Source organism: Fukomys damarensis, unplaced genomic scaffold (genome assembly GCF_012274545.1).
Source record: "Fukomys damarensis isolate Sample0158 unplaced genomic scaffold, DMR_v1.0_HiC HiC_scaffold_1, whole genome shotgun sequence".
NCBI classification, from domain to species: Eukaryota; Metazoa; Chordata; class Mammalia; order Rodentia; family Bathyergidae; genus Fukomys; species Fukomys damarensis.
This window is the reverse complement of record NW_022900913.1, coordinates 62,724,971-62,749,261: the sequence shown is the minus strand read 5'-3', so window position 1 is coordinate 62,749,261 and position 24,291 is coordinate 62,724,971. Positions and strand designations below refer to the sequence as shown.

Genomic DNA, 24,291 nt, shown 5'->3' with positions numbered 1-24,291 from the left:
TAACTGCTAGGGTAGAGTTCAAATTAAACATTAGCTCATATTGTCTCTCGAAACTAATGTTCCCAAAAGACATTTACAAAGGGATAGCAATGTTGAAATATTTTAGGTACAAACAGGAAAGGTCTTGTGTGCCAACAATGACAAGGCTGGAATCTCAGCCTGATTTTTCATGTGTCCAATACTCCCCGGCGGCCTTTTCTTCTCTTGAACTTTTAGCAGTGTTGTGCTTAAGCAATTCAGCCCACTCTGTTAAAACCCTTTGGTGAATATGTATATGTAAATTCTCTCATGCTATCCTATAAGTGGTTCCTTTAATATGGTTTTGATTCGCTGAAGAGATTGGGCTGCTATTGAGGTCCAATTACTAAAATTTAGAATTTGGAGCACAAGAATTTGTGTGAGAAAGATTACAATGCTTGGATAATAAGTACAGAGGAGATTTGGGCCACCAGAATTTCTAGTCCAGGCTTCTGCTTCCTTCCTCTGCTTCCCACAGTCTAATCTATGATATACATAGTTTTAGTTGATTACTTTTTATGCCACTCTAGAGGGGACTGATTTCTCTGCCTGCCCTCATTCTCTGTGACCTCAGTTCTCTATTTTTCCGTGCATGTGAGGAAGCAGCTCAGTCCCACAGAAGGAGAGAATGAACTGAGAGATGCTATCATTTACTATATGAACTAAAGATATGATTTAGTCTAGTATATTTTGGCCAAGGCAAAAATAATACAGGGTCATGTGAACAAGGTATTTACCTAGTGTATAGACCTGAATGTATGGACATTTAATTTATTACCTGGCAGCTATGGGACACTGGATTCTAATAATTTCTCTGTAATGAATCTGTTTTTCAAAAGTCCATCTCCAAAAGCAACAGCAACAACAACAAAAACCCATTATTTTATATTACTTGCCCAGCCCACCCCGCCTTTTTTTATGCCTTGCTTGTTAATTTGCCTCCAGCCCCTTAGAGAAGTAGACAGTTTAGATGATACATGTTAACAGAAAACTGTGGACTCAAAAGCTTTGCCTCTGAAATCAGTCTGTTGTGTAACATCGCGGCTGGTCCAGAGAACAGGTGTGCAGTGCTGCGAGGCCTGAGGAGGTAGAGGGGCCAGCCCACTCTGGAGAATGGAAGGAGGAGGAGGGGTGCTTAACAACACAGCTTCTCAGTGTTGCAATCTTAGCCTGAACCATGTGCTACCCACTGGGAGAGAATTTCTTGCTGCCTGTTTGTACCTCTGCGTAATCCCAGACCCTCTGCGTAATCCCAGACCCTCTGCCTTCCAAAGTGAGATGAAAGCCCTGGAAAAATACCTAGATTAGCTGGAGTGCTGCAGGGAAAACTGAGCCAAGCTTCTGCAGTTCTCGGCAGCCTTCTTCGCCTTCCTGGGCCAGGTCCTTTGAGCTTGGGGCATCAGATCTGAGGACTGAAATTCCTCAAGGTAAGAAGACTCCCCTCCCAGGAAATGGACTCCTCCAATGTCCTCACATGATTATTCAGGTACTTTCACTTTTCCATATATAGGAGTCACTCAGGAGCCAGCTCTGACCAGCGGAGTGACACATCCTCCTCCATCGGCACCTTTCCCTCTCATCCATCCTCACCTTGATCTCACGTGCTTCCAGGCAGTGAAGCAGAAGCTGTCTGTGGCTCTGACAGACACAAGCTTGTTGGGCTGGTAGAAAAAAAACTCCGGTGAAGCTGCAGCACTGAAATTGTTTCCTTGGAGAAGTGTGAAACGATGAATGGGCCTGTGGATGGCTTGTGTGACCATTCTCTAAATGAGGAAGGAGCCTTCATGTTCACATCAGAGTCTGTAGGAGAGGGACATCCGGGTAAGTGAGTTGTCACGGCCTGATTAAAGATCCATCCTTCCCAGCCTAGACCCAGGGAGTCATTTACTAGGAGTCTTAAGAATGATGACTGTTAGTTACAATAGGGATCTCTGGACAGACAACATGAAATCGTTTTATAAAACAGTAGCTCATTATGAAGCTGAGTGTCCACACAGCTGTCCGTCACCAGAATCTTGGCATGGCAGGGCTGAGACAGGACAGACAGTAAACTTAAGATATATGCAAAATGTCCCTTCAGATCTTAACTTTAATGTATTTATTTTGAGTGAAGCTTTTATCTATGATCACTGAGCAATTTAAGTCAACAGAAAATGTTCCCCAAACAAGACCATAGGTCACTAAATTCTGCATATAAAGCCTGTGTAGCGTAAATATGAACAAATGGCGCTGAGTTGGGTCTCCAGGTGCTGTGGGGGGGTCTCAAGTGTACTATATAAGAGAAATTCCTGTGACTTATTGGAGGAGAAAAGAAATTGGAGTATTGTTTTGGTCCCTGAAAGGCAGGTGGGCTCTGATGTGGAACATGAGAGAGACTTCCCTGGTGACAGGACCATGCCTAGATACTCAGAGCTCCAAGTTGTAGGACTGAGAGGTTATCAAGCCATGGAGTATGTTGACATCAGGCACAGGGCCTGGTGAAGCAGAGTGCCAGACTCCACTCAGTAGGTCTTGGTACAGACTCAATAATTTGCCTTTTTAACAAGTTTCTGTGACATGCCACTACTGCTGGTATGGAAACCACAGTTTTAGGAGCACTACACCAGGAGAATCCTGGGAACTAGACACACAGATTTATGTGTTCAAGCACTTCTTCAAATTTATTTAAGTATTTGAGGTGTGTAGTAAGTTATCACAGAGCCTCCCCTTTCCCATCTTCCTTGTTCTCATTCTTTCCCCCAAAGATTTAACTTTTATAACTTGTAACATGGTTCTGGCCATCCCAGTGCACTGGTCCTTCTGTGTACGTCACCCAGTGGTCTTCAACTGCAGGCAACTTTGTCCCTCTTCCTCAATATCTAGAGACATTTTTGGTTATCACAACATTGGGAAATGGAGGGAAGGTGCTCCTGGCACCATCTGGATAGATGCTCAAGCATGCTGCTAAACTTTTGTCTTATAATGTGCAAGACAGCCCCACCATAAAGTATTATATGGCTCAAAATATCAACAGTGCAGCTGTTGAAAACCTTAAGTTAGATTGCTTTGCATGAGATTTACTTAATTCAATATAAACAGCCTCTTTCACTCTGCATAATTTTATAGATAAGCTCTGTAGGTTTCCTGTACTTCTAACCTTGGACACATGGCTGTGTCTGATATATTCTGGTGGTCTCAATGGCTTATGAGGGTTACATGTAGGTTAGGAGAAAGATCCCACCTGGAGGGAGTGGGTTCTGTAGCATAGAGTGGCCCTAAGCATTGCATATTGTACCCAACAATAATGTGCTCAGTAATCAGGGAATGAAAATTCCAGGCAATCCATGGATTGTTTTGCATATTTACTGACAGTCGATCAATTTGTCTGATTCTATTTTCATTTGCCAATTATTGTAGCTTGTGTCTAGATGTCCCCCCAAAGCCTCATGCAGTCATAGGTGGGGCTTTTTCAGAGGCAGCTGGATCTAGAGTATGTGATTGATTCGTGGTAAAATGCTTTGTGGAATAAGGTTGCTAGGAATAAGTGGTTGATTACTAAATCAGTCCACTGATTTGTTTGGCACCCCCCATACTGGTAGACTTGATATAGTATAAGATTACAGAAGAGTCTTATCTTGTCTCTTGCTTGCTTTGCTACCTTTTGCCCTCCATGAGCTGTTTTTTCTCTGCAATGCCTGTCTGCCAGGCCACCCTGGCTTGCAGGCAGCTGATTATGGACTGAAATCTCTACAAACTATAAACTAAATAAAACTTTCCTCCTTTAACTTGTGGGTGTTGGGCATTTTGTCTCAGCAATGAGAAAAGTAACTAAGACAGAATTTGATACCAGAGAAGTAGGGTTGTTGCTGTGACTGTACCTGACCATGTGGTTCAGGAGCTTTTGGAATTGGCTTATGGGAAGTTTGGAAAGGTACAGAGATACTGGCTGAGAGAGCATCTCTGGAAAGCCTTTGGGTATACTTGATGGGAGATTCTGGTCAGAACTCAGAAGACTAGAATGCTGAAAGAAATGCTCCCAGTAAAGACCAGACTCAGGAGGTTTCTGCTGGAAAAGATCACATTGGCTGTTGGACTCCATATAATGTATGTTATGGCTTACCAGAAAGTTTGTCTATATTTTGTTCCTGTCCAGATACTTTATATGAGACTGAGATTAAGGGATGTGAACTAATTAATCTTACAGAAGAAATTTTAAGGCAGTCTAATGATGAGGCTATTGCATATCTATTGTTTTAGCCAGATTAATGTTTTGAATTAAGAGCAAAGACCCTAGGAGAATGATTTAAAATGTCAGTTTGTCCAGAAAGGAAGCTCCAGAAAAATTGCAGTTTGTAAATATGGAACAGAGGGGAAATTGGTCACTGAGAAGATTAGCAAGAAAAAGCCACATATTTCAGAAGAAGATGATGGAAAAGATGGCCTGAAGACATCACTAGAACCAGTAGAATTCCAGCCTTTGCCACCTTAGAGTTGCAAAGGTGAAAGAATTTGCTTTGAGAGGAGAGCCCCGGAGCACTATGTTCCAGAATGGTGGCAGCCTAGGGAATTTGTTCCTCAGGACTGAGTTCAGAGTGTTCAGTGATCTAGACAGTCAACCACTACAGCCAAGAGAGAAGGAAGTCTGGCAGAGCTTGGCATCATGCACATGGCGCTGGTTTTAGGTAAATGCAGAATGCAAGAATTGTGGGGTCAGGAAGGCTTTCACCCAGATTTCAGAGGAAGGCCTAGGAGGTCAGGCAGGCTGCCCCTGTGAGGGCGGTGTGTGAAGCTGTGAGTGTGAAGCTGAAGGTACAGTGGAGACCCCAGAAGTTTGGAGAAGCCAGGGGCATGGATCATCTCAGGAAAACTGCAAGAAGGAAGCAGACCTGGCCCAAGAGAGAAAGTGTGGAGCACCAGAACTACTGTTCTGGAGCCACCCAAGCCCTTTGGAGTTCACATCTTGCGACAGATTGCTTCTGATATTGGACATGGGATTAAAAGACAGTGTTTGCTCTGATGGATTTTGGACTTGCTTTGGTCTCATTCCTTTGCATCCCTCTATTTGTACCCTTTGGAATGGAAATATTTATCTTGTGCCACTGAATGTTGGAAGTGTTTAACTTCTTTTTCATTTTTACAGGGGTTCATAGCTAAGAGTTTGCCTTATAAATTTTAGAGGAGAGTTTGGACTTGAACTTTTCCACAATGCAGAAACTCTTAGGACTTTGGCAACTCTTGGAGATGGACTAAATACCTTTTCATAAAAGAATGTGCATGAGTTTTGGAGGTCCAGGGATGGAATGTTATGGCTTATATCTAGATGTCCACACAAAGCCTCATGCAGCCACAGATGGGGCTTTTTCAGAGGTGGCTTGATCTAGAGTATGTGATTGATTCATTGTGCAATGTTAGGATTAAGAGAGCTAGGATCAAGGGTGGGTGATTTCTAATTCAGTTTACTGATTGGTTTGACACTGCCATAATCTTGGTAGCCTGGATACAATATAAGAGAAAGAAAGAGTCTTGACTTGTCTCTTTCTTGGTTTGCTACCTTCTAACCCCATCAACTGTTTCTCCTCTGTGATGCCCCTCTGCCATGCACCACCCTACCTCGGAGCCAGCCAATTATGGACTGAAACCTCTATAAGCTGCAAGCCCAATAAACTTTTCCTCCTTAACTTGTGGGTTTTGGGTATTTTTTTTTTCAGCAAAGAGAAAAATAATGAAGACATCAGTATAAATTTACTGTCCTAGTAAGTCAGTTTCTTCTAAGACTTGTTAACTTCTGCTTTTCATTCCATGCCCATCAGAAAGATACACTTTGTTTCTTTTGAATTTCAATAAAACTGACTCTTGGCTATCTGGAGCCTACTGAGTGATATTGTGAGAAATTTTGGAGCCTGAGGAAACTTCAAAAATGACCTCCTTATGCATTATCTTATCTGAGGTGCTGTCCTGATGACACTGCTGCACTCTGGCTTTGTCTCTGTAACTTGCGCATGCACTGAGTCCTTTAAACAAGCTGAAACATCCACAATATGACTGTAAATAGCTTCTAGGAACCCTAAGGGGCAGGTCTGAAGTGGCCACCATACACTAATTTCAGGATATGTTAGCTGTGGAAAGTCCTCTTGGTGGGCATGTGCAGAATCTGTGAACTCAGATAAACTTAGATTAATAACCAGGATCTGCCACTAGCAGGAAGGTAATACAGAAAAACCCAAACATATGTTCAGTAGTAGTTTTTGAGGAAGAAATTAGAAAGTTATCCTTTAGTGGCAGATAAGACAAACATGGGTGATATATATCTTTGGCATACGTATATTTAAAACTCAGTTGTTTTTGAGTGTTGAATTGCTTGATTCTAGATTTGGAATCTTAAATATGTATTAATCTATTAAGAGCACTCATGAGCATTTTGAACATAATATAAGATGTTATTTGTGTAATAGAGGTGACATTTATTTCTTCATTTGTGATTATTCAGTTTTCATAACCCCCCAAAAAGAGTAGAATTTTCCACAGTGATATGTAATGATCTATATGTTAGGCCACATGGAGTCTTCAAGGCAAAGTAAAAGAATGAGATCAAGTGTAGTTCAGGGTGAACCTTTGTCATTCCTATCTTATTGCAGAGGGCCAAGCCAGCTGTTGGGCTGTCTGGTCCTCGGTGACCATGAGAAAGCTCTTGGAGATGCTCATGGAAATGCTCTGCAAGACAGCAGTGATGTGTAGGGGTGTTCTTGGGAGAATTCTTGTGCTTTTTTCTTTGACTTTGTGGTAGTGTGGATTGAACTAAGCATTCTACCACTGGGCTACATCCCCAGCTCTTTATTTATTTTGATACAAGTTCTTGCTAAGTTACTAAATTACCCAGGTTGATGTAATTCTCCTACTTTGGCCTCCTGTACTTTAGATTTCAGTTGTCAGCCACCTGTGGAATTCTTGTGGACAGCTTGGGTATGGTGTTTTCTATGGTGCAATGTAGTGCAGCTATTTGTCTCATCTGATTTTTACATATTAGCACTTAATATTACTGACTTTTAAAAGACTCTACCTTCTATTTCTAGGAAATATCTAGATGTTAGAATTAAAAGAATACATTGCTGAAGAATGAGAAGCATTTTAGGTGTGTGTGTGTGTGTGTGTGTGTGTGTGTGTGTGTGTTGCTCTGGAGTCTTAGAAGAGCTGATTTTGAAACATATTTCTTTTTCTAAGAAATTCTATAATTTATATATGCATATCTTCCAAAATGAGGCAGAAATGAAAAGAAATAAAATTTTCAAAATATTTCTAATTTCTTATGTTTAAAAATGTGACTTATTAGGTAGGTAGAATTGACTCACAAACTGACAATATCAAATTACTTAACATTTCAGTTATATTCATTACTTACATGATTTGCACCCTTGTTTATTCTTGTCCAGATAAGATCTGCGACCAGATCAGTGATGCAGTTCTAGATGCTCACCTCAAGCAAGACCCCAATGCCAAGGTAGCCTGTGGTAAGTGACCTATCCCTACCTGCCAGACAGCTGAGTAGGCCGGGTAAGACATGCATGTGGACTTGAGAACATAGAGTGGTAAAAGTTCGTGTGCTCCAGTCTGCAGAGTGGTTTTCATGATGTGGGGTTCTCATGTTGGATCAGGGAAGAATGATTTCTTACTGTGAAACAGATCAATAATCATTTTCAATCACTTCTCGGCCTTTTGGCTAAGATCAAGTGTAGTATCTGTTCTTATCAGTTTAATAATCATTTTCAACAAGAATTTGGCATTAACTTTCTTAACCTCAGTAAGAGAAGAGGGATGGATCACTGCAGGCCTTCCTGACACTTCATTTTTGTTTTGGAGTGGAGAGGCCTTTCAAAGTTCTGAGATCAAGCCACCGTATGAGACGGAAGACCTCAAAGCCACAGAACTGCCTAGATGGCCATAAGCTGCATTTCTGCTGTAAGAGCCTTTGATGGCTGTGCTGGGTCTGGTTTCTTCCCTGCTTTTCCATCCTAGTTGGTGGTATGACTCAGGCATTAAAGTGATCTATGGAAGGCAAGTTCTCCATCAATTCTCCATCGTGAAAGCAGCAGTTTTCCTAAGGCATGCTGATGTCAAACCCTTCCTTGTATCGTGGAGGCTTATGCGGGCTAAAGATCTTCACTGTTATTTGTAGAATAAGCTCTTTACCTTTTGCCAGGATTGAAGCACTTGGCACAACAGCAGAGTCAGGAACTCTGGCTCCTGGACAGCTCAGGTCCAGCCTGTTCACTTCACTGAAGAGATCACAACGCCAATGCATCAGGTTGTTGTCCAAGGCATGGGGCAGGAGACTCAGCATGGATCAGAATTCCACTGTCCTTACCATCAGCACTCTGTTCTGTCTACTACAAAGAGCCATCTTTCCATCTCTGGTGGCATCCTGGTCCCAGTGTCCATGCTGTTCAGAAAGTAGAGCATACCCTGATATCTTTGTAAGCAGCTGAAGATAAAGTTGGTCTGTTTTGGTCTTTTGATCCAACTCCATGAAGCTTGCAGTGGGGTATAAGCAACTTGTGGGAAGTGGGCAGGTGACCTGTGTTCACTATGACAGCCAGATACAACCTTTGTCTCTTTTAATCCACAAACAAGTCTAAGCATTATCCTCACAGAATAGTTGATGAAGCTGAGACTTAGGTTAAATAAGTTGTCCATGATAGTATAAATAGTAGGTATAAAATTCAAGTGTAACTGAATCTTCCCAAAACATCTTTCTGCAGGCAGAATCTGGTAATGCTCAGTGATGCTTGCTGGCCTGATTCTTTTTATTGGCATTATTATTTTCTTTCTGGAATCCATTCCTCACAAGACTTCTTATGATTTCCTCTGCTGGCATGTGACTGCTGACCTGTCCTCTTTCCCTTGCAGAGACGGTGTGCAAGACAGGCATGGTGCTGCTGTGCGGGGAGATCACCTCCATGGCCATGGTGGATTACCAGCGTGTGGTGCGGGACACCATCAAACACATTGGTTATGATGACTCTGCCAAGGGTGAGGGCCAGCCTCTGGGTTCGGAATGCTTTCTGGTTTCTGCTGAGAGAGGCCTTGATGTTGGGATGAACCTGAGCCTTAGTTTTAGAGCAGTACAAATCCTGACTATAGAAGCATTATCACTAGACCCATATGTCAGGTTCCAAGGGCCCAAAGCTGGGATGAGAGTATTACAGCTGACTGTGTAGGGCAGCAGCAGAGGAAACAGCCTACGCCTGTCCACTGTGGATGAGTTTCATTACTGTCCTGCCTTCTTGATGCGGGCAAAGGCTTTGGAAAGGAAAGCAGTGCCAAATGAAGGGAGCTGCCTTTGTAGGGAACATGCCCTCTGCCAGGCACCCATATTGGTCTTTTTGTGCGCACTATCCCTTAATCATTGTGGAAACTCTTATGTACTTCTGCAGATGAAGAAATTGAGGCTTAGAGAAGTAAGCAATTTGCAGGTGGCAATCAGTAAAAGGCCATCAGGTTGGGGAATCCACCACTGGCACAGAGAATGATGACTCGGTCTAGTTCTGGGACTGAGAACAATAAGGGAGGTGGGCTGGCCCAGATCAGTGCCCTTGCCAGGCAGTATGGTGGGCTAAAGCCCAGAGAAGGGGCCCGGGCCTAGCAGAGACTGAAGTGAAGCACTGCTCTCACAGGCAGGTGAGAGCTAAAAGAAACACAGGGCCTTAAAGCATATTCCAGTGTCCACTCCAGAGAGCAGGCCAGGGAGTAGCATGGCTGGAGGGGCTTCAGTGGACCCAAGGGGACCAGAAATGGGGCCTGCCTGAGGACAGTGACACTCCATGGGAACTTCAGGGCCTGCTTTGCACACTGGCTTTCTGGCCCCAAATCTTAATGATTCTACAATAAACTCAGACAGTTCCAATTTTTAAAGAAAAATTTCCCTTTGGGTATCTCTTGGCTCTCTTCACTTGCCAAAGTGACCAGGAAATTTGTAGTAATTTTAGGTCATGGCAAGAAAGTCCACTTCCAGACCAACCTTCCCAGACTCACACCTGTGATCAAGACTCACAAATAGGACCACGACTGTTGGCAGGTGCTCACTACTGCCTCAGTCATATATTGGTCTTTTAGGTAAACTTTGGAATCTTTGAGGATCCAGGAAGTGGAGATACTCATGCCTCATATTTCTAAGTGAGAGAGGCCCTCATGATAGGAAACATGCGGTTTTCTTCTGTCTACAGCCTGACATGGTCCAGCCACTCATGAGTGACTAAAGTCACGGATGCATAAAAATGTCAGGGGTGTGTCGAGAATCCCTGCAAAGGGAAGCAGAGAGCACGCATTCCTTCTCCCAGGCAGGACAGGAGGGCATGTGTTGTCCTGGGATGTAATTGTGCACAACCTGTACCCTGCTTCTACCAGGAGGAGCCAATTTATTTTAGTCCTTATTCAAGAGCAAACCTTCTTCTGCATTAGGTAACAGAGAAAATTTCCAGCCAATGTTCTTCTAGGAAGGGAGAAATGAGAGTCCAGCTTTGGCTGAGTTGGGCTTTAGTGGCTGCATTTACCTATACCTATGCTGTCATTGGACCTATGCCAAAGGGACCACCATGGGCCATGGCTCTGATGGCTGCCTTGCAAGCCCCAATGCCAACCGCTCCTTCTGCTCTTTGTTGCACAGTCACTGGGCTCCCTGCCCTTTCCAAGCTCTGCCTCTCTCCCTTTTATCCCTGAATTGCTTTTGCAGGTCACTTTGAGTTGTGCTTGGTTTTCAGTGTTGTCAGAATTCATTATACAGACAGGACGTGATTAAGCAAGATGCAGAATGTTTAATCCCCAGTGGGAGAGCCCTTTGGTAGCTATCTAAAGACTGCTTATTGGTTTTTACATTTAGATACATCCACTGGGGAGCAGGGGCACAAGGGTGACTGGATGCTCCTGGGGTGGGAGCACTGAAGACCTCAGATGGCACAGGGGTACTCAGTGGTGAGCCCGTGGTGTGGTGTAGGATGAGGAAGCTGGACTTCAAGAAGAAACATCTGAGCACATTTCCTGAGAGAGGGAGGGTGTGGTGTGTTGGGAGGGGAGCCAGGAAGAGCCTTTCAGGCAGACAGATCTGGTGAGGAGGGAAAGTATAGTGCTTAGGTTCACCCTGGAGCTCGTGACGTCTAAAGGAGTTCTGGTAGCAAGGGCCGTGTTGAACTGCAGAGGTTTTTTTTATTCTTTGGTGGTAGATCCCACCTGAAGCTTATGCACAAAATGTGGGCTATACCTGGGAAGAGCCTGGCTGGTGGGGTCCAGGGAGGGGTTTAGGGAGCTCATGGTGGGAATGTCTGGGTATTTGGCTCCTCATTCTCGTAGTCCCAGCAGCACAGCCCAGCATAGCCATGAGCCTTGGCAGGGACAGGAGCTGGCTCTGTGCACAGCAGCTTCCTAATGGCACTGTCAGGACTGGGACAGTGCCCACCATGCTAAGAGGCCTGGCTCTTCATCTTTGGATCTCAGTGTGGCACACGGGGGCCTTGACTTTCCCATTTGCTGTAGGCCATGGGTGCATCTCCGGCTCTCATCACCCCAACTCTCTGGGGACAGTTCACATGCACTGAATATGTTCAAATGTTTAACGCTTGGGCTTCTGAATGGCAGCACTGGAAGGGCCCTTGTTTTCTCACTCACTGCGGTGATGCTCAAACTGGGTTCGGAGGGGGTGTCTCCGGGATAGCTGAAGACATAGGGCCATGACTCACCTACCTGCTCATCACCAGTGTAGCTGCTATGATACCTAGTTTTTAATGTCACAATTTCAGATAGTTTATACTTTTAAAATGTGTTTTCTATTAGTGAATATTAATTTTACAGGATACTGGGTTTCAGAGTAATATTTTAATAGGTATATAGAACATATTTTGATCATATAAAATATATCTGTTCAACCAAGGTATAATTGAGTGCAATAAAATGCACACACATAATTTTATTTAACTAAATAATTTAGCAGAATGGTGTGGGAAGAAGACATGACTTTTGCATGCTAACCTGAGCCTTAGGTATGGGCCTAGGCAGACCCCAGCTGGTCAGAGACCATCTACTCTGACACTAAACACCATGCAAGGGAGAGAGCTATCCACCACCCTGCCAGTCTGACACTTGTCCCCACTCAGGTGTGCTCTGCCCTCTGCCTAGGCTTCGACTTCAAGACCTGCAATGTACTGGTAGCTTTGGAACAGCAGTCCCCGGATATTGCCCAGTGTGTCCATCTAGACAGAAATGAAGAGGATGTTGGTGCTGGAGACCAGGTATCTCAGCATTGTGCATGGGAACTTGTGGGGAACATCACTCTAGTGTAGTCTATCCCAGACCAGGCTGTAACCTGCATGGAGGACCTGGGAAATGGTGGTGAATTCCTACAACCGCAACACTCTGGGAGGCTAAGGCAGGAGGGCTGCAAGTTCAAGCCTACCCTGTCTCAGAATAAAAAATGAAAAAGGGCTGGGGGTATAGCTCCATTCTTAGTTCAATACCCAATCCTCAGGACTGCCAAAAAAAAAGATTAGTGGATTAATTGTATTTCACACCATTGGGCAAACCCACTATACAGGCATGAGCTAGAGGATCATGCCTGGAGTGAGGTGGTTTTTGCTTCATGGCAGTGATTTGGGGGCAGGTATGGAAGGCTGTAGTTGCTAATGCCTGTGTGCAAAGTCTTCCATGTATGAGGCATTCAGTATAAGTAGAAATTGTAGATTTGGGGAAAGCTGTCATTCTGGTGGTGAGAGTTCAGTTTGCCCAATATGCGGCTGCATGTAGGGCTTGATGTTCGGCTATGCCACCGACGAGACGGAAGAGTGCATGCCTCTCACCATCGTCCTTGCACACAAACTCAACAACCGCATGGCCGAGCTGCGGCGCACTGGCACCCTCCCCTGGCTGAGGCCAGACTCCAAGACCCAGGTGAGTGACCTCGAGGACCTCCCATAGAGCTCCCCAGAATTTCAAGCACTGAGTCTCTTGACTCTTGCCATTTTAAAGAGGAAAATATTTGGTCTGCACACTCAACAAATTGTCTATTTGGAAAGGTTACTTATTTGAAAACTTCCATTAAAAATCCACCCCCAACCTCTACTAAATTTTAATACAAAGTTCTGAAACCACAGAAAAGTTGCAAAAGCAATCCTAGATCGCGTTTTACCTTGTCATCTGTACACTCTGATGACTCCCAGTTCCTGCTTCTTCACAGGTTTCACACGTTTGGTCCTTGCAGTTCCATACACATGGTCTCCCCATCTTCCACAGACTGTCTTGGCTGTCCGTGGCTCCCTGTGGCCCTTTTGCTTGTCTTTGTTTTTCATGGTAGAGCTTTACCTTTGCTGGGTCCAGTCCTGGCCTAGTGGGCCCTGCCCTCTACTCCCTGCAGTGCTGAAATCATCCTGAAGCCTCCATTTGAAGGGTGGCGCTGAAAGCTGGGGTGTGGTGTAAGCATGGCACATGTGGGCCCCCTGTTGACCTTCAATCACATATCCTTTCTCCTTTAACCCTGGTGACTGATGGCTCCATTCCTGATGATCTCCTGCTCTGCCTCCTCTTCTACATTCCACCACGTGCCTCCTCATATCCTGGCACCTCTTCCTCCACAGGCTACATGCCCTGGATCCCATCTTCCTGTCACACTCAGCTCCCACCTCCCCTACCCCTGTCACTTGAAATCACCTGCCACATTATCAGTGCCCCACATACAGGTGTGCTCGACAGCCGGCGGTGTGGTGCTCCTGTCACCTCCTTTGTTGAAGGACTGAGTCATAGGATCACCTGCTCCCCAGCCCTGCTTGGTGATACATTTGTCTTCACTCTACCTGGGCCCCTAAATTTCCCCATTGTTCCAGGCCAGCCTGGCCAGCATCCTGGCCCTACCTTTTCAAAGATTCTCCCTGCTGGGAATCTCCAGTTAACTTACTACAGGCTTCACTTCTAATTTCATAATGTCTGTTTGGTATTCCTCCAAGTTTTGCTTCCTGTGGGAGGAGAGAGAGAGACCCCTTTTCATTCTGGCCCTCGAAGCCTTCTGTGATCTCCTAGCTTCACCCTCCTCTGCCAGCACCCCTCCCTCCCGCCCCCATTTTGGCTTGTGGGATGTCACTGTGCTCAGGTCCCCTTGGTTCTTGGTGCTTCACATCTGTATCTCTAGCCTTTGACTTACTTGGGGTATTCTGTGATCTTCACTTGTTCACAAGGGGCCAGCCAAGTGTAGGTATATTTGTGGGTGCCGGCCCTGGCTGACAGCAAACAACACCTTCTCTTGCGCCTGCACTGGGAATCAACACACAGGGTTTTGCTTCTCACTGTGGTGCGTGTGGCTCAGTCCTGTTCCCCATCACACATATTGTCATTGTCTCAAGTGTGAGTCCCTGCACAGGACAGGCATTGCATACTGGCTGCAGCTGGGGCTAGTGAGGGTGCTGTGGCCCCAAGAGATCCCTCCTTGGGGGCTTTCTGTACGATCTAGGTGAGCCCCAAGGTAGGAGGCAGGACCCCAGGATCTCTTAGTATTATTTCAGGTTGTGGGGCAGAAGAGCAAATGTTTGTAAACAGGTGGTACAGAAAGAAAGGGGTGCACCCTGGCCATCTGTGTGAGAATACTGCTGTGATTTAAAACAGTGGAGATTCCCAGAGGAGTAGTGGGAGGAAGTGATGGAGCATACAGAGCACCTTCCTGGGTGAGAGTGAGCAATGGAAGGTCCACCTGTCAGATCAGCTGCACCAGAGAGGCAAGGTCTCCTTCACTGTGCTTAGACAAGAAACAGGAAGTGTCCCAGTCAAAGCAAGTTATAGTGGTGCATGCCTGTAACACCAATGCTCTGGGAAGCTGACACAGAGGATCTTCAGTTGAAGCACAGCCTGAACAACCTGGTGTTTTAGTAAGATCCTGCTTCAATATAAATGAAAAGGGCTTGAAATGTGCAAAAGTCCTGGGTTCACTCATTAGTACCACAAAAAAAGTGTTCAAGTCTAGGGCATCAAGAGAAGGAGAGATGGGCTACCGAGAATGTCAGAGGTCTGCCTGACTCCCCTGCCACGGTCTTCCTTGCGTCAGTTCCAGCCAGAGAGGATGCAAGTTGCCAGAGGAGCTCTGTGCAGCCCCTGGGCCATAGCACAGCATAGCTCCCTCCCCGCACAGCCTGGGTGCAGAGCAGTTATGCCAGGCGCAGCCTTGTGCCTCCTTCCCTACACCCTGTTTGTGAAGGATTTTTCAGCCCTGAGCAGTGTTGACTGTGAACAGGATGAATCTTTCCACCTGAACAAACTCATGCTGCTGATACTGAGAACTGGGTGGCAGGACAATGGCTATTTTTGTCCCTTGTCAGAGCTATGTTTTCCATGGTGTATTTTTCCCCATATCTTGCTGAGGCCATGAGATAAGAGCCCTTTGCTCCACCTACCCAGCTCTGTCTTTCTGTGAAGGTGCTACCTGGGGTGGGCCTGTGGAGGTCAGAGCATGGGTACCCCCGCTGGTGCTTAGCCTTCCCAGGGCCTCCCCACTGGAAAAACGGACCCCAGCTCCTAGCCTGGTGTTTGAAGCCTAGTCTGTGTACCTGTGTGTCTGCCATCTCATAGCATCAGCCATCAGGCGGCCCAGGCTCTCATCTCTTCTGAATCCCACCCTCTTGCTCTTGGGACCAGGACAAAGTAGAAGTCTGATACAGACCCAGCATTTGATGGGTGTCTGAGGGACCTTGGCTGGGCAGAGGCCTCACTGTGGGCCCAGCCCCAGGGAGGCACTTCCTGGTGTCCCATGCCCTGAACAGGCCTTAGGACAGGGAGTAGTCCTCTGCCATTGACATAACAATGATGGGTTCTCTGATGGGTACACACTGCTTTGGGCAGCATCAGCACCTGACTTAGGGTCTCCAGTGGCAACTTTCTGCTAATCCTTTCTGAGGTCACAAAGCTACCAGGTAGACCCTAACTCTTTCATGTGATTTGACCATATGTTTTCAGTCTGGAACCTCAACTTTCTTGTCTGTAGAATGGGCTGATAAGAGCTGTTCATCTTTGGCATGACTTCTAGGACACAGTGCGCACCCAACTCATGCTTGTTTCTCTTCTTGGCTTCCTTGCTGTCCTTACCATATTCTTCCCACACACTCTGCAAACCCAGGTGATCCAAGTAACTCTCCCTTGTCACCAAAGCAGATCAACCTGTGACATCAGACTCCTGTGCTCAGTGATGTGTCAGTACAGGACAGAGTGCCTGGAGAAGCATTTTATCTGAGCTGTAGTAGGAGTGACATGGCTTTTGGATCAGGCTGAGCAGATATTGGCTACTTGTTTTACACCTGCTGCTTGTGTGACACCAGACAAATGGTTTTACTTCCGCTTGCTCTGTTTTTCCCTTATCAAGCGGGGATTGCTGCCTGCATGGTGATGCCCGATATATTAACATAATGCACAGGATAGGAGCAGAAGTGCCCTGTGCAGGTGGGAGTTTGTGTTAGGTCCATGTCTGTGACCTGACCCGCTAGGACATCACAGGCAGGTCCTTCCCCCCAGGCGCATGGTACTCTTCCTTTCTTCTGGAGAAACTCCCAGTCTAGAGCTGTTCTGGAGAGAGCTGCTCCCTCTTATCTCACATACTCTGGCCGGGGTCCCTCCCACCCTTGTCCCTACAGCAGTCAAGTGCACTGGCTCCAGTTGCTTCCAGGGATCCTCCACTGAGGGTGCTGGGGTTACCCCTTGGACTTCTCACCTTCTGTCTCAGAGGCTCTGGGTGCTAATACATGTCTGCCCTGCCAGAGCCATCTCTTGACCCTTCACAGCCCAGGCCAAGGCGTTCCTGCCCCTGCCAATGACACATGGCCTATGGATTCCTGTTGTCATTGGCAGGAGCAAGAAAACTTTGGCCAGAGGCTGTGGAGGGTCAAAAGTGGGATTTGGCCAAGGGGACATTTGTTGGCACCCAGAAGCCTCTGGAACAGCAGGGCAGGTTCCTGGTGGGTCACAGCTGAGAGGAAGCTTGTCTGTAAGTAGTGCTGATTGAGGTCACACAGGGGAGCTGCTTTGCCTTAATACCCAGTCACCTTATGGTACCTCGCAATTTTTCCAATATGAAAATTTGCCACATTAGCTTTCTGAAGCTCTCTGAGAATAGGTGGCCTTACTTGTCCTCAAGGGTCCTGCCAACTTCTTGGGGTCCGTGCCTGGCAGTGCTGTGCCACAGCCTCACAACGTCCCTCTTGCCCTTCTGTTACCCAGGTGACAGTTCAATACACACAGAAAAATGGCGCAGTGATTCCTGTGCGCGTCCACACCATCGTCATCTCCGTGCAGCACAACGAGGACATCTTGCTGGAGGACATGCGCATGGCTCTGAAGGAGCAGGTGATCAGGGCCGTGGTGCCTGCCAAGTATCTGGATGAAGACACCATTTACCACCTGCAACCCAGTGGCCGCTTTGTCATCGGCGGTCCCCAGGTGTGTCCGGGTTCCCGAAGTGACTTGTGTTTCAGAGCACAAAGGCTATAAGAGAGATTTGAGCAGCTCATCAAGGATGGCTGGGGACTAAGTGTGAAGTGTTAAACTTTAGTCTCATGTTATTTAGTGTTCTGGTGTGTGTGTGTGTGTGTGTGTGTGCGCGCGCGCTATATATATATCTGTCAGTACCCAAGGGAGTGGGGACACATCCCTAGGAGACTCTTTTTTGGTACCAGGGATCGAACTCAGAACCTTACCCTTGTGAAGCAGGCGGCGGAACCACTGAGCTAAATCCCCGGCACTTCAAATACCATCTTACTTTCATGCAGCAGCCACTGTCCTGCCAAGCTCAGGGTCTTCTCACAAACCACTGCCATGTTTGCTCATCGCTGCCCCTTCCCAGGTGCCACTTGCTGGGTACCTGTGTATGGCATCAGCTCTTGTGGGTGTCACAGTGGGGCAGGGACTGGATTCCTACTGCTCCCTACCCCTGTTCTGCAGGAATGAGGAGGTGGAGATCAGATGGTACAGCACCTTCAAGAGGCAACTGACTGCTGCTAGGGGACCGCAGCTGTGGGTTGGGCTCTGAGGGCAAATGGAGTGTAGAAAATGGGGTAAAAGGAAATTTTCTTTTTTGCAGGACTTTTCAAAGCCTAGGTGCATGAGGGTGAAACCTAAAAAGGGGTTACAGTAAATAAACTCCCGCCAAATCATTTAGCATAGACCCCCACCTTTTAAATGGCATTTTAATAGAATACATTAATCAGCTTTCCCTTGCTGAGATACGATTTCGGACACCAGCAACTTGAAGGAGGAGAGGCTTATTTGATGCAAGGGATTTAGTCCATGGTCAGCCAGCTCCAAGGCAGGAACATCATGGTGGAAGGGTGTGGGGGAGCAAAGATGCTTCTTAGTTCATGGCAACCCAGCAGCAGAGCAGGGGAAGAGTGCCAGAGAGGAACTGGCCTGGGGCCATATGTAGTACCAAGGCCATGCATAGTACTCGGATATACCCAGAAGTGTGTTTTACTGGTCTGCTAAGTGCTTCTTAATCCAATCAAGTTGACATATCAGGATTAACGGTTACACTGATCAAAGATACACAGGGAACACTTGGAAAGGGGGTGACATCAGAGTAGCTGGTGATACTAGTCGGGCCATTGCCCAGCATTTTGTTTATTGCAGTGTAATTACTGCCTGCAGATGGATTTCTCCTCATCATGGACTCAAAGAGATGGTGGGTGGGGTGGTTGTGACCCTAGATAACCTCTGTCCACATTCTGAGTTTTTCCGGTAAGGTGCTGACAGGTCCTCTGATTTCCACAGGCAGTTAGTGATGGAATGAGGATGAGAATCTGAGGTTTCTGGAAGATTTCCAGACAAAGGGTCTCTGAAAAAGACCAGCAGGCACCTTCAGGGTATCCTTCTTAAGGGCTTCAGTTCAGCCCCTCCACCTGTTCAGGAGCTCGGGTACTCATCTCTTCCTTCCATTTCTGTGCCTCTGCAGGGGGATGCAGGTGTCACTGGTCGCAAGATCATTGTGGACACCTATGGAGGCTGGGGGGCTCATGGTGGTGGGGCCTTCTCTGGAAAGGACTACACCAAGGTGGACCGCTCAGCAGCCTATGCTGCCCGCTGGGTGGCTAAGTCCCTGGTGAAAGCGGGGCTCTGCCGGAGAGTGCTTGTGCAGGTAGGTCAGCCCCCACATTCCTGAGCCCGCCATCCTGTCCCTGTCTGAAGTCACTAATGTCTCTGAGTGTGGCCTTTCTGAAAGGTGTCCTATGCCATTGGCGTGGCAGAGCCACTCTCCATTTCCATCTTCACCTATGGAACCTCAGAGAGGACAGAGCGGGAGCTGCTGGAGGTGGTGAACAAGAACTTTGACCTCCGGCCAGGTGTCATTGTCAGGTGAAAGGGCCACCAGCTGTGCTATGGGACTTTGCCCCTCCCTCCCCCACGTGCATGGCTTGACTGAAAGGAAGGACTTTCCAGCTGCCCACAGGTCAGGGTCTCAGGCTCTTAGGCCAGTACAGAGTGTACCAGGGCATGGGATGCCCAGATTCCAAACTGAGGGAGGCTGTGAAATAGCCCTGCTGGCCCAGCAAATAGTAATTCATCAGGAAAGCAACCATAAGGCCAACTGGCTGGGAATCGAGACAGAAGTGCACTGCATATGCTCTTGTTTCTCATGTCACCCTGCTTCTTGGAGCTTGGCTGTGTGGTCCTTGGCCTGGGACAGGCAGTTGGGGGCTGGGTAGGAAAAGGCACCACAAGGTGGAGTTTAAATCCCATTCCTGGTGTTTTTGTATGGTCAGCTCTCTTGGGAGCATCTGAGCCTCCCTTTCCTAAGCCGTGGCATAGGAGGGGCTGTAGCAAAGTCAGGACATGCATGGGGCTGAAGCTCTGTACAAGCTACCTTTAGAGGCTGTTCCCTGCTCCTGGACTCAGAGTTCAGGGAGAGAGAGCCATTTCAAAATGACCTTATCTTCTGCTGGCCATGCAGGGATTTGGACTTGAAGAGGCCGATTTACCAGAAGACAGCATGCTATGGCCATTTTGGACGGAAGGAGTTCCCATGGGAAGTGCCCAAGAAGCTTGTGTTTTAAAGCTGGCAGGAGTGGGCCTAGCTTTGCCCTGCACGCGCTGCTCCAAGATCCCAGACGCCCAGATCTCCCAGCCTTTCCTGACATCATGCTCCCCCACCCTGGCCCACAGCCCCCTCTTTTTGCCCCATCCCCGTATCACCACAGATGTTGGAGAGCAGGTAGCTTCTGGGTGTTGGTATCAGGATCCCTGTGAGCAAAGTCACAACATTCCCCTGCCTGTCCGTGGAGCAGGGTAATGTTGATTGAGTGGAAGGGTCACCCTCATCAAGAGAAAAATCTTTTCCCTCACCCCCTCCCACAGGTCAACCCTGACCAGCTCCTCTTCCCTCTCTGGACAGATCTCAAGGCTCCTGTGGGGCAGGCATGCCAGGTCTCCCCTTTTTACATGTGGCCAGCACCCTGAACCAGGGCCTGGGCTAAGCCCGCTCAGCCTGGGCATCTGATGTCTCGTGAGCGACTGCAGTGTGCAAGGGACCAAGCCAATGACAGATCTCATGTTTTCTTCCTTCCAACATTATGAAGTGTCACTTTTTGTTATTCCCATTACCAATGAGGGAAACCGGGGCACAGAGACTCTAGGTAGCTTTTTCAGGGTCCCACAGCTATACATGTCAGGGCAAGAGGTGGGCCTGAGCTATGCCAGAGCAGATTGGAACAAGGCTGTGAACAATGGCCTAGGGCCTGAGCCTGGGAGTCCTCGAAGTCAGGCAGTGATACCATTGCTCTTGGAAAAGCCCGGATGATGCTCTGTATGACATTTGTCAGAGTTGGGATGGAACCAAGAGCTTTCATTACCTCACTTGTCCTGGAAGAGAGTCCAGGGCAGGGTGGGCAGTGTAGCCCATCAGGCTGGGCTAGAGTTTGGGATTATAATCCCAGCTTGCTGACCTTTCAGAGACATGAGAGTTTGGAATTTTGGACCTCTGGGGCATGTGGTATAAGCCACATCAGTGTCTCCAGGGGTCTCCTGGAGCAGGGGTAGTAGCTTGTTCCAGAGCAGTGCAGCCTTTGGGTGAAATATGGGACCCTGTGACCTTCGCGTCCTTCCCTTCTCTGGCCCCTTGTGCCCTCTAGGGTGTGAGTGTTATCTGTAAGTTGGGGCTCCTCTGATCCCCCTTCCAGAGAGGCGAGTCCCAAGGCCTGGGTGCCTCATGTTAATAGTGCCCAGGTGCAGGGCTGCCTCTTGGTGGTGAACAGGGTGCCTGATGAGCGATGACTTTCTGCCTTTGTCAGTTGGCTTCGGGTGGACACATCTGCTCCCAAAGGGCCTGAGGGGTCCTTAGCCCACCATCGTCTTGGAAACCTCAAACTCTTCTGCCTTTTCATCCGTGGCTGGTGCCACTTGCCCCATCTGTCCTCAGCCTGAGCCTTGAACAGCAGATCTTGGCCCCATTGCTAACAGCCAGGGAGACAGGCTCAGAAAGGGCTCTCAGGGCCAGGGATTTAGCTCAGTGGTGCTGCTGCCTGCCTCACAAGATCCCCAGTACCCCCCACAAAGGAAGGGCCCTCCTTGGCCCCAGGGGATCCCCAGGAAATGGCTTCTTCTCAGGATACACAGCACTGGTCTTGGCTGCAAGTCTCTGCCTGGCAGCCTCATGTAGGAGAAAACACTGATCTGGGTCTTGGCTTGAAGCACAAAGACCCTGTCTTTCCCTTCCATTAGGACAAAGAAACTCCTTGGGGAAAAGCCAAGCCCCAGCTACCATCATATGCTGGAGCTTCCTCGTGACTTAGAAGCTCTGGTGTTTCTCAGGGACCCTGGTTGTATAGGGCCTCAGGGTCCCTGCAGCACAGGGAGTGGGGGGAGGGCCTCACAGGTGTCTGAGTTCCTCCAACCAGGGCTGTTTTTGAAGTAGAGATCTTCTGCCCCCTGGAGAAGAGAGACCTTTTGGCCTACACTGTTTATATGAATCTAATGTCTACTACTAGTTTCTTCTAGGATAGTGAATAAAAAACCAAAAAGCAACTACCCTATTTTAGCTTTTATTTGCACACCCCCAGAAATGCAATCCCAACTCCCCCATCCCCAGCAAAGGTGGGTCCTCTCCTCAGGGTTACCCTAAACCAGCCTATGGGGGACCCTCTCCCCACAGCTCCTGTGTTAAGTCACTGCATCGCTGTATTTGCTCCTCACCATGTCCCTCTGAGGCGGGGCCTGAGGACCCAGGATGTTTAGGAATATGAAGGGGCTCTGGGCTGGTCAGGGGTTCCTTGGTCTCAGGGTGCCCTCAATCACATGCACAGCTGCCCTACTTCTTGTCTCTGTCCCATCCTTCTGCCCCTCTGCATGTCACCTACAACGAGGCTGGCACAAGTGGACTGAGGCCACATTTTCTCATTCTTTGGATAATAACTGACAGGAGTAACTGAGTGAAGGGTGTGTCTACACCTTTAAGTGGGTGCACAATTCCTCTTCCTGCTTTTCCCCATTTTCAGCTGTGAGGGGAGTAGCCAGGTGATTGTTCATTAGCAGCAGGTGTCCACAGGAGCCCTGAGCACAGCACCAGCAGGTGGGGAGGTGGGGCCTGTGCAGCAGCCCACACTGGGGACAGGAGGGATTCTGGGGCATGCACCCTGAAGGCTGAGCACAGGTCTGTGCGGCTTCACCTTCTTAAGATGAGGATCTGACCAGAGTGTCAGGAAGGGCAAAGGTGCAGCAGAGACCAGAACCCTGGCCAAGGGGAGGGGAGAGACTCTGCCCAGAGGAGCCACTCCATGGGCAGGCGATGAAACATCACACATTACAGAATGTGGTGCACAGGCTGCAGGAACATATACGGTATGGACAAAAAGACCCTTATGAAGTGTATGGGAGAACCTGCCTGTACCATGGCTTAGTGGGCAGAAATGGTGAAATAATTTCTGAAGGCAAGGAAAGGAATCAACTTCTGGGCCAGTGTCACACTGTCAGGGCAATGTGGGAGTCACAACGGAGCTTGGGAGAGCGGCTGAGGGAGGAGGGGGACCTTAGGGGTGGGAGTCCTTAGAAGCCAATTAAAGATAGCATTTCTAGGATCAACTATGAGAAATGATAGTATAAGGAGATCTGTGACCTGGGAAGGTCCAGTGAATTCAGCCACATATTTTGCTGGTAATGTGGGAAATGGCTTAGTTCAGTCATGATCCTTTAGTATATCTAGTCCATTTGAAGTGCAATTCAAAGTGCATGACTGCAGGGTCATCTCCTGCATGTCTGCCCAGTGCCCATCTCCCTGCCCCCACTCTGGGACCAGCTCGCCTCTGCTCTGCCACACTCCAGACTCCCTGGCTTCTCCAAATAGACCAAGCTCCCTCCTGCCACAGGACCTTTGCACATATCATTCTATCATGGATGCTCTACTTGTTTTGTGAATTTCAGATGAGATTTCTGGGTCTGTAAAAATTCCCCTTTTGGACATCCTCTCTTCTCTACACTTCCATTTTTAGTGACTGATTTCCTCATTTTACCCCCTTGGGGTCTACCTCCCTCACTGAATCCCTTCCTCACTCACCCACCCATCCAGTCTCCCTCCCTACTTTTCTTCACATGGTCCTTTCTCTGAATCCTTTCAGCTTCAGCTTACGAATCACCATCCAGAAAGATGCTACCAAATACCTTCCACAAATTATGCTCAACACCATCTTTATCTGGTACTGGAATATCAATGATTGAAAAATCTTTATGTAGCTAAATCGTTTTATTAATTATTAGTAATGATGTTATGGCAACACTAATAGCTCACACACTGAAGATAACGTATCAACCTCGAAAATAAAATTTTTCTTTTTTTCCAGCTTTATTGAGGTTTAATTGACAAATAAAAATTGTATATATTCAAGGTGGATGAAGGGTGAGGCTTCTTGACTTGGTAGTGACCTCACGCTGCCCCCTCTGTATCCTCCTTCTGGCTGTTCATCACCTTTGGTTTTCTACTTGTCTCATCTCATTTGTACATTTTTACCTCTCTTAAAAAAAAATCACTTTGTAACTAGCTCAAAGCCTTTAGATTTCTTGAGCTCTGAGATATTCTTTTCTCATTTATATTTCTCTGCTTTCCTCATTTCTTTTCCCATTCCTGACTTTCTGAGCTATCCTACTGTTTCAATGACTTCTTGGTCCCAAATTTGCTTCCAAGGAAGTTCTAAAATTTCTACTTTCTTGCTTATTTTCCCCCAATGATTCACTTGTTTCTAGTTCCACTAACAAATAACCACAGATAAAAATTTCCATTATTTGTACCTTTCAAAAAAAAAAAAAAAAAAAAAC

General features: G+C 47.3%; 1 protein-coding gene, 1 long non-coding RNA gene and 1 other non-coding gene across 4 annotated transcripts; 2 read left to right on the top strand and 1 right to left on the bottom strand.

Moving 5' to 3' along the window:
• Positions 1 to 1,049: 1,049 nt before the first annotated feature.
• On the top strand, positions 1,050 to 23,551 carry Mat1a (methionine adenosyltransferase 1A). Of its 2 annotated transcripts, XM_010629558.3 has the most exons (10): positions 1,050 to 1,445; positions 1,529 to 1,839; positions 7,425 to 7,502; positions 8,899 to 9,021; positions 12,157 to 12,269; positions 12,781 to 12,924; positions 17,221 to 17,439; positions 18,947 to 19,129; positions 19,214 to 19,347; positions 19,943 to 23,551. In XM_010629558.3, exons 2-10 carry the CDS (start codon positions 1,746 to 1,748, stop codon positions 20,043 to 20,045), a joined length of 1,191 nt encoding a protein of 396 aa, XP_010627860.1. In that variant the 5' UTR covers positions 1,050 to 1,445; positions 1,529 to 1,745; the 3' UTR covers positions 20,046 to 23,551. The 2 variants fall into 2 exon arrangements, with proteins under 2 accessions (XP_010627860.1, XP_010627861.1); XM_010629559.2 differs by lacking the exons at positions 1,050 to 1,445; positions 1,529 to 1,839 and adding an exon at positions 4,083 to 4,101.
• LOC104865810 lies at positions 7,521 to 17,213 on the bottom strand. The gene is made up of 3 exons (XR_781271.2): positions 14,168 to 17,213; positions 13,163 to 13,982; positions 7,521 to 7,663 (listed from the first exon to the last, which is right to left on the bottom strand). It is a non-coding gene; the product is annotated as an uncharacterized LOC104865810 (long non-coding RNA).
• Positions 7,692 to 7,891, top strand: LOC117285541. The gene has a single exon (XR_004516621.1). It is a non-coding gene; the product is annotated as a U2 spliceosomal RNA (small nuclear RNA).
• Positions 23,552 to 24,291: the final 740 nt, after the last annotated feature.

What these genes read in the sequence shown, in the direction of transcription:
- Mat1a (XM_010629558.3), top strand. Translation starts at nt 1,746, where the DNA reads ATGAATGGGCCTGTGGATGGCTTGTGTGACCATTCTCTAAATGAGGAA. An exon ending in GCCGGAGAGTGCTTGTGCAG is followed by an intron (nt 19,130 to 19,213) that starts GTAGGTCAGCCC and finishes CCTTTCTGAAAG; the next exon opens with GTGTCCTATGCCATTGGCGT. An exon ending in CGGCCAGGTGTCATTGTCAG is followed by an intron (nt 19,348 to 19,942) that starts GTGAAAGGGCCA and finishes CTGGCCATGCAG; the next exon opens with GGATTTGGACTTGAAGAGGC.